The following is a 9,267-nucleotide window of genomic DNA, read 5'->3' on the forward strand; positions in this document are numbered from 1 at the left end:
TACTTGAAAGTCCCAAAACCATGGTTAAAGACCAAATTCGGGATGACACGCCAAAAAAAGAGAGATCAAAATTTGGACCCACGCTTCACCACTTGAGCATTATGGGACCACATGTCAGTGAAAATAGCGTCAGGTCGCACCTCTCCAGTCCAGAGCCTTCTAGAACATTACCGGCGCGGGCGTTCGAAATTTTGGGGAATCGAGCCGGGAGGGAAAAAGGAGGGAGGAAGCCGTTCCTCGTTCCAATCCGCTCGTCCTCCCCCTCCCCCTCCGCTCCGGCGATTTCATCCCCCGGCGAGGGGCTCCATCCGCGGGTCTTCTCCGGCGAGAGGAGGAGGCTGCCTGCGCCGCCGCGGGGATTCGGCTCGTCGGATTAGGGCTCAGGTGAGACGCGCGCAATCTTCTCGTTGTTTTTTATTTTCGTTTCTCCATTCCTACGTCATCTGGTCGCTGATGGCGTTTGATGGCGATACGTTCGTCCTTCCGTAGACTCTTCCAGCGCGGGGTCGGCCACGGCTACCAGGATTCGGTGCGGTGTTCCAGTTGCAGGACCAGTTCCCGGTGATCTCGAGCTTTTCCCCAAGCCCCTCACCAGTGCCGACTCGATTCAGGAGGTTAGTGCTCGTTTTCCGGATGCGCAGAACGCTGCAGTTCCCCGTGTTGCTATAACCACTGCGTGTGCTGCGTCGAAAATCACCCCCACGTGTACTGATGCGCATGTCTGTTCAGAACGCCGTGCGCACGTGTTGTGTGCTGCGAAATCACCGTCTCTGGAGTAATGATTAATTTGGACTTTGGAGCAAATCATATTTGGGGGAGCAAGCGGTAGGATACCAGCTAGATGCGCTGTTAGTATAGCATTTTACGTTACAGCTAGGCCGTGTCTTATCTTATAGCACGCGTGATTGCTAACATTGGGAATTTGGGACTACACCTAACATATGAAGCTCTCGAATGGTGATTTTGTTTTGGATATAAAATACTTGCAGTTCACTGTAACTCCTTCAGCAAAGAGCCAGTTATTTCCCTCTGCTTGTGGTGCGCTTTTGATGATTCATAGCAGTGTTACTTGAGTTGCTGATCCTGAGTAAAATACCTACATAGTTGGCGCAGGTTTTGTAATGCAATTTTGGAGTCTGCCATGAATTAAAAACAATCGTTGGGTATGGTGTCTTAGGTTTCCCCATCGACGGTGTTGACTCGACTTAACACTGTGAATCATTGATCCAGATGGTGTCGCCCTGAGCTGTAACCGAATCACCTTATCATTACTGTCTACATGAGGTGTGCTTTTGATGGTTCATAGCAGAGTTACTTGAGATGTGGATCCTGACTGAAAAACCTAGTTGCCACAGTAATTGTAATGTCATTTTGGAGTCTCCCATGAATCAAAAACAGCCATTGCCATTGGGTATGTTGTCTTAGGTTTCCCCATCGACGGTGTTGACTCGACTTCGCTGTGAATTATTGCTCTAAATGCTGTAGCCCTGAGCTGTAACTGAAGCACCTTATCACTAGCGTCCACGTGGACATCCACAGCTCACAAATCTTCTGCTGATATATGTATTTGTTTGTCTGGGTTGTTTGTCAAAGCTGGTAATATATTACTCATCATGGTTGTGCAAAAAACACTAGCGTTAAGATCAAAACCACGACGCAATAAATTAAGATATATATTTTGCAAAACAAAGTAACATTGGTGTGTAAAATACAGCAGTGACTTTTCCCCTTCTTGCATAAGCATTTGTCAATCACTGGCACTGTTTCCTTTTTTAGCCCATCCTTTATGCATATATAACGTACTGGACCTAGAAGCTGCAGGTACCAACAATGGAGGTTGGCAGCTGCACAACAACACTAACATATCCGTTCCATGTGTATACCTTTTTTTTTATGGCATTGTTTAGATGTCAGGGAGAACATGACACTTTTTTCATCAAAAATGGATGTAATTTGATGGATATTTTGAAGACTCATATTAACTGTGGACATTGACAACTGAACAGTAAGACACTAAACATATCATTCGCTGCGTACCTATTTTGGTACTGAATTGATGGCGAGGTGTACATGGCACCTTTTTCATCTAAAATGGATGTTATTTGATGGTTGTTTTGATGATATTTTTCCCTTGCTCACTACGACCATTAACACTACAAATATAGGATCATATAGGCTGGAATCTCACTTCTTATCCTTCTGGGATCAGAATCAGCACAAAATTTATGCACATATACCTGTTATCACAATTGTAGGAACTGCTACTAGGAGAAACGATTTTTTGCCCGTATCGAGAGTTTTGGATGTTCTCCATAGTTTACTTCACACCGTGGGCATGCATGGATTGGGGTAGGTCGTGTTTGAGGAAGTTCGTGTTCCCATATTGCATTATGTTTCATTTGATCATCTTTACCCTCCTGCTCACTGCGGTAGCTGCTAAAGTAGCGTCTAATATTTTATAAGTTTCACTTCTACCCAAATACCATAGCCCGTTTGTTATATGTGATGCCAACCCCAAGCATCCTTCTAGGTTTTTATCATTAGTTGTATAGTTACACCTTTCTATTGCCTACCAGAGCAACGTGCGCTGCAATGTCAACACCCAAGCGCATGAGTTCGAGATAGCCTAGCCTCAGTATTTTATCAACTGTGTTGATCTACTCTTTGTTTGTATGGTTCACCAATATTGATCAGAGTTGTAAGAGACAACTACAACAGTTCAAGATTGATCGACTCTTTGTTTCTGTGTTGCTGCTTGGCCCACGGTACCCACTATGTACTAGTCGAAACTCTTTTACCATAACCACGACGTGGGTGCTATTTTACTGCCCTGCAAATCTCCAAGATATACTATTACGCCATGTATGTTTAGAATGCCATACTCATGTGTTGTTTTCTGCCAATTTATCACTGATTAGGACTTTGAAGGAAAGCGTATTTCAAAGAGAAAAGGGGTAGTATACGAGCTGGATTACCCGAGGTAGTATAGTTTTTCACGTTATAGCTGGGGTGCCTTGTAGCTTGCATGATGATATGAAGCTCTTGAATGGTATTTTTTATGCGACAACTTTTTCTCCCTGTGTTAGATGTTGATTTACCATCAATGCTAGTCATATCCATTGCCAATTGTGCATCCTACATTTTTTTGGCATTCTATTGATTGCAGGGAGAACCTACATTCTTGGCACATTTATTGTAATGTAATTTTGGAGTCTGCTATGAATCAAAAACAGCCATTGGGTATGGTGTCTTAGGTTTCCCTATCGATGGTGTTGACTCGGCTTTGCTGTGCATTATTGCTCTAGATGCTGTCGCCCTGAGCTGTAACTGAAGCACCTTATCACTAGCGTTCACATGGACATCCACAGCCCACACATCTTCTGCTGGTCTATGTATTTGTTTGTCTGGGTTGTTTGTCAAAGCTGGTAATATATTACTCATCATGGTTGTCCACAAGACTAGTGTTAAGATCAAAACCACCACGCGGTAAATTAAGATATATGTTTTGCAAAACAAAGTAACATTGGTGTGTAAAATACAGCAGTGACTTTTTCCCTTCTTGCATAAGCATTTGTCAATCACTGGCACTGGCATTGTTTCCTTTTTTCGCCCATCCTTTATGCATATATATGAGTTCTAGATTGCCTAGCCTCAATTTGTTTTCCATGTATTGATCTACTCTTTGTTTCTATGGTTCGTCAATATTGATAAGAGTTGTAGGTGACAACTTCAACAGATTAATTATATGGCTTCATTAGCAGGAACGAAGCCAGGAACAACGAGATTAAGATAATTTGGATTGCTTGGGAGTATCGGCGAGCCTGCAGCTTTTTCTACTTATCACCACGTGGTTCTGGTTCACCTTGATCAGCTAGGTGATTGTCCTATTTTGTTTCTTTATTTTAGCAGCATACTTCTATTTCGTTATTCGAAGATATTCACATACTTGAGGGTAAGGAGAACAGTAGCTATTTAGCTTGAAAGACCATACTTTCATGTTGTACTGTAAGCAAGCATTGCAATAATTATTTTTGCGGAATGCATCTGAAAAACACTTACTTGAATATATGTCCTGCATTTTGAATGTTATTTGCTTGTTGAGTTAGATGTAGCAAGTTCTTGAGAAATAGTAAAATACTATAACTAGTTAACTGCAAATAGAATGCAACAAATGATTTTCAAAGCCGTAGGTCCAATATGCGAAGATTCTGGTGCTTGTGGTGTGCTTTTGATGGTTCATGTGAAGAGTTACTTGAGATGTTGATCCTGACTGAAAAACCTACATAGCTGGCACAGGTTTTGTAACGTAATTTTTGAGTCTGCCAGTGCCATCAATAAAAAACAATCAGTGGGTATGGTGTCTTAGGTTTCCCCAGGTGTTGACTCCACTTCGCTGTGAATCATTGCTCGAAACGGTGTCGCCCTGAGCTGTAACTAAAGCACCCTGTCACTAGTGTCCACATGGACATCCACAGCCCACACATCTTGTGCTGGTATATATTTTGTTTGTCTGTGTTGTTTGTCAAAACTGGCAATATATTACTCATCATGGTTGTCCAACAAGACTAGTGTTAAGAACAAAACCACCATTCCGTAAGTCAAGATATATATTCTGCAAACCAAAGTAACACTTGCGTGTAAAATACAGCAGTGCCCCTTTCCCTTTTTACATAAACATTTGTCAAGCACTGGAATTACACTGTTTAAAGTACTAGACCTAGAGGCTGCAGGTGCCAGAGGTTGGCAACTGCACAACGACACTAACATATCCATTCTGTGTCTATACCTTTTTTTTTGGCACTGTTTAGATGGCAGGGAGAGCATGACACTGTTTTGATGAAAAATGGATGTAATTTGATGGATATTTTGAAGACTCATAGAAACAGTGTACATTGATAGCTGAAAAGCAAGACACTAAACATATCATTCTATGCCTGCCTCTTTTGGTACTGAATTGATGGCGGGGCGTACATGGCACCTTTTTTGTCTAAAATGAATGTAATTTGATGGATGTTTTGAAGATATTTTTCCCCTTGCTCACTACTACCATTAACACTGCAAATCTAGGATCTTGTAGGCTGGAATTCATGTTTTATCCTTCTGGGATCAGAATCAGCACTAGATTTATGCACATATACCTGTTATCACACTTGTAGGAACTGCTAATAACAGAAACTTTTTTCCCCTGTGTCAAGAGTTTTGGATGTTCTCCATAGTTTACTTCACAGTGTGCACATGCGCGGATTGGAGTAGGTAGTGTTTGAGGAAGTTTGTGTTCCCATATTGCAATATTTGATCATCTTTTGCCTCCTGCTCACTGCGGTAGCTACTAAAGTAGCGTCCAATACTTTATAAGTTCCACTTCTACCCGAATACCATAGTCCGCTTGTTATATGTGATGCCAACCCCAAGCGCCCTCTTTTAGTTTTTCTTTCATCAATTGTATAGTTCCACCTTTCTATTGGCTATCAGAGCAAAGTGTGCTGCAATGTCAACACTCAGGGGTATGAGTTCCAGATTGCCTAGCCTCAATATTTTATCCATTATCGATCTACTCTTTGTTTCTATGGTTCATCAATATTGATCAGAGTTGTAAGCGACAGCTACATCATTTTAATTCTGTGGCCCCATTAGCAGGAACTAAGCGAGGAACTACGGGAACAAGAGGACTGGGATTGCTTGGGAACATCGGAGAGCCTGCAACTTTTTCTACTTATCACCAGATCAGCTAGGTGAATGTCCTATTTTCTGTTTTTATTTTAGCAGCATACTTCTATTTCATTATTTGAAGATATTCACATACTTGAGGGTAAGGAGAACAGTAGCTGTTTAGCTTGAAAGAACATGCTTTCATGTTGTACTATAAGAAAGCATTGCAATCATTATTTTTGCGGAATGCATCTGAAAAACACTTACTTGAATATATGTCCTACATTTTGAATGTTATTTGCTTGTTGAGTAAGATGTAGCAAGTTCTTGAGATTCATTTTGAAATAAGGATAAGAAATTTTATAGAGAAGTAGTAAAATATTATAACTACAAAGAGAATGCGACAAAATGATTTTCAAAGCCGTAGGTCCAATATGCAAAGATTCTGGTGCTTCGTTATTCTGGCAGATGTCCAGACTAATCTGCTGTGTCAAAATGATGTAAAAAAGGTTCATAACTTGTGACAGCGAAATGCAGGGAACAGATCTAGCAGTGGACATGGAACGGCTCGCCGGGTGGAAGAACAGCATCTCTGCATCCTTGTCGAACTGGGGAAAGACAAACGACGAGGAATCTTCTCTTAGGATACCTTTGCTGGGCGAAGTGCCTCCTGCTTCTGAGGTAAATTATCATTACATTGTTGTTAGAATTACTTTAAATGCACATATTCTAATTTTTATTTGGACTTACCTAATATGCATTACATGACACATGCCTCTGATTTGTTCTTCTGGTGCAGGCAAGCAAACGCGAGAATTTGCTGCTGCTGCAAATATTCGCTCTGGGTGCCTCCTTAACTTTGCTACCATATATGGGGAAAGAGGGATTGCTAAAGGATCCGTCTTTTCCAGATGCTTACCGTTGGTGGGTAAATGTTGTGTTCCCTACTTGGTGGCTTGTGGTCTGTTTGGGCGTGCCTTGCAGTGTATGGGGGAGGTGGTGGATTGAGATCAAGTATGCTCGCTTGTCAACTCATCTGGCAATGCTCGGTATGTCAGGCATTCTAATTTTATTTCACTTTCTGTTTTTAGGGTGTTAGATAAGATCAAAACTATTATATCACTGGGTTTAGAAAATGAATAAAAGAAATAACTCTCCCATTCTTGTAGGAATTACCCTTCAAGTTATCATGTTCTCTCATTGGATGCTTGCTACTGAGGCTACGACCGTGAGATTATGCCTTTTGCTAGCTGCTTCGGGGTTGTTTTTTCTTTTCTGGTTACGGGTATTATTCTAGCCCCGGTTTCTTTGTTTTCTTTACCAATGTATTATTTTTCTCCTAGCGCCACTTGTCACACATGATAGTTACTAATCCATATGCATATTTCCAATGCAGTGCAGGAGACATGTGATGGAGCTTGCGGGAGCTGATTTTGATTCTCGTTCAAAGTGATCTGTGATAACTGATACATACGCTGTGTAGACCCTCAGAAGATTGATAGGTGATACCGTGCTAGCGATACGGCTTTGTACATGGTTGGGATAGTTTCACACGTGACGGGTCCTGGTGTGGACCACAAGTTGACACAACAATATACATGTTGATATACTGTTTCTTTGTTCTCATTCATAGAATTTGGAGGAACTGGAAGGATGTTTCTTCCTGACACCGGTCTAGCGCGACCGCTGAATATTCATGGAATTTGTCAGATTACAACAATGATGTGAATTACTACATGTGTTCTTCCCCTTGAGCTGGCATGTTGGTCTGTATGTCTCCTTGCGTGATCATGAAACCGAATCCCACCGGAATAAGGGACAAAACCAGAAGTGCTGCCATCTTATAAGGGTCTTGCAGATCAGGATCCAAGTTCAAATGTCGCGCCACGAAAATCCAAACGATCATTCCGATGCTCACCATGGCTGTAAGACACTGCAATGACACAGATAATCTGTAAGCACATGATAGATTAGAAAGATGAAATAATTGTGTACTGGTCTTGATCAAAGAACTGAACGATGGCTGTATCTATATCCAGGGGATCAAGTTATGGCAGGAAGGAGCTTGATATGGTACCCTGGCGAAGATCTTGAATAGTCTCCAGTTGGCGGGGTTGGGCTGGGTCGGCGGCGGTTGCTGTCGGACGTCCGCACCTTCTTCGATCCCACGACACAGGAGGTTGTCGTCATGGTCAGGGGAGGGTGTGCGGAGGTAGTATGCAGGAAGAACGAAGAAGAGGCTCCCCATCGACGGATGGAACACGGCGGGCGGGCGGCCGGCGAGAGCAGATGCGGCGGCGGAAAATCGATCGCAGGAGTAATCGGAGTCTATATTTTTCTGAAGGGTAGGACTAATCGGAGCCTTTTAAGTACTGGTTTTGGCGATTACCTCGATGGATAACACTTTGCCGTCGCGGGCCTGTTCTTGCGCTGGATACTATAATAAGCCTGGCATCGTGTATCACAGAAAAGCCCAATAAGGGCTTGTTCGATTTGGACCGCTATAACAAAGACTAGTCGGAGTCTATTTTCTGAAGATGACTGGAGGGTGGAGGCATTCTTTGCTTGATTGCGCAAACTGACTATGGCGGCACGCAGTGTGTGGGCATCACTAGAAGAAGAGCTAGAACACATCTCTGTCAATCAACGTAGAAGTGCCAAAGAGTGGATTTTTCCCCCTCATAGCACTAAACCATAGTCAGTTTGTGAAAATTGTTGTTGCACTCTGGTAAAAGCCATCCACGAAGAGAATTTTCAGAGCCCATTTGCAATTTTCAATTTCATTGAAAAGTCTATAGGTGACCCCAGTTTTCCGGGTGCAAAAGTTTGGTCTATGACGACTGATGGGTCTCCTCGTTCATCAACACCTAAGTGGATTCCTCCACCAAGCGATCAAGTCAAAATTAACATTGATGATGTAGTTGCCCGAACAAAAAATTGTGGAGTGGTGGCGGCAATTTGCCGCAGTCATGATGGACACTATATTGGAGCGCCTCTGCCCTTGAATGTCCGGGAATTTCTGAACTTGCAATGCTTGAATCAATTGCATGTCGTGAAGTCTTAGCGTTGGCAAATAACCTTTAGGTTTCTAAATGTGTGATCGCTTCACACTGCCTTGAAGTGATTTCAGCTTGAAGAAGAATTACCGTCCCATATTTAGTATTGTTTTGAATGAAATAAAATCTCGTAGTGTTGAGTTTGTGGGGGTTAGTTTTATTCATGAAAATAGAGTGTCTAATGGGCATGCCCATGATCTGGCTTGTACCTCTTTGGATTTGGATCAGGGTCACCGCTCATGGCTATTGAACCTACCTGATAAAGACATTGTACCACTGCTTATTGAGTATAAACAGATCTATATGTTGCCTAAAAAACCAAGCGGATTGGAACCCTAAAAAGAACATGCGGATTGAAGAGTATAGGAGTTGATTGAGGATAATTTTGAGTTGCGATGACCTTCAATCCATTTCAAACCCCATCTAACAGAACATGGACTAAAACTAGAAGCTACAAGGCATGGACGTGATTTTACCACAAGGCAGATATAGTCCTTATTTTGAACGTGCTTACGCACTTAACTAGTGTTAATACAATCTTGTAATATAAATTTAAGTACGT

The 9,267-nt window shown here is 42.2% G+C and overlaps 1 protein-coding gene across 1 annotated transcript; it reads left to right on the plus strand.

The window, feature by feature from the left end:
* Nucleotides 1-225: 225 nt before the first annotated feature.
* LOC127292260 (uncharacterized) lies at nt 226-7,384 on the plus strand. Its single transcript, XM_051321623.2, has 8 exons — nt 226-384; nt 490-614; nt 3,762-3,875; nt 5,638-5,732; nt 6,187-6,330; nt 6,449-6,698; nt 6,819-6,934; nt 7,046-7,384. The coding sequence occupies exons 5-8, from the start codon at nt 6,208-6,210 to the stop codon at nt 7,100-7,102; spliced, it is 546 nt and encodes a 181-aa protein (XP_051177583.1). The 5' UTR covers nt 226-384; nt 490-614; nt 3,762-3,875; nt 5,638-5,732; nt 6,187-6,207; the 3' UTR covers nt 7,103-7,384.
* The last annotated feature ends 1,883 nt before the right edge of the window (nt 7,385-9,267 follow it).

This window comes from Lolium perenne, chromosome 4 (assembly GCF_019359855.2).
Source record: "Lolium perenne isolate Kyuss_39 chromosome 4, Kyuss_2.0, whole genome shotgun sequence".
Classification (NCBI taxonomy): Eukaryota; Viridiplantae; Streptophyta; class Magnoliopsida; order Poales; family Poaceae; genus Lolium; species Lolium perenne.

Bases quoted from the DNA above. Each gene is read 5' to 3' on its own strand.
- LOC127292260 (XM_051321623.2), top strand. From the start codon at position 6,208: ATGGAACGGCTCGCCGGGTGGAAGAACAGCATCTCTGCATCCTTGTCG. The intron at 6,699-6,818 runs GTATGTCAGGCA...CCATTCTTGTAG, and splicing joins AACTCATCTGGCAATGCTCG to GAATTACCCTTCAAGTTATC. The intron at 6,935-7,045 runs GTATTATTCTAG...TTTCCAATGCAG, and splicing joins TTTTTCTTTTCTGGTTACGG to TGCAGGAGACATGTGATGGA.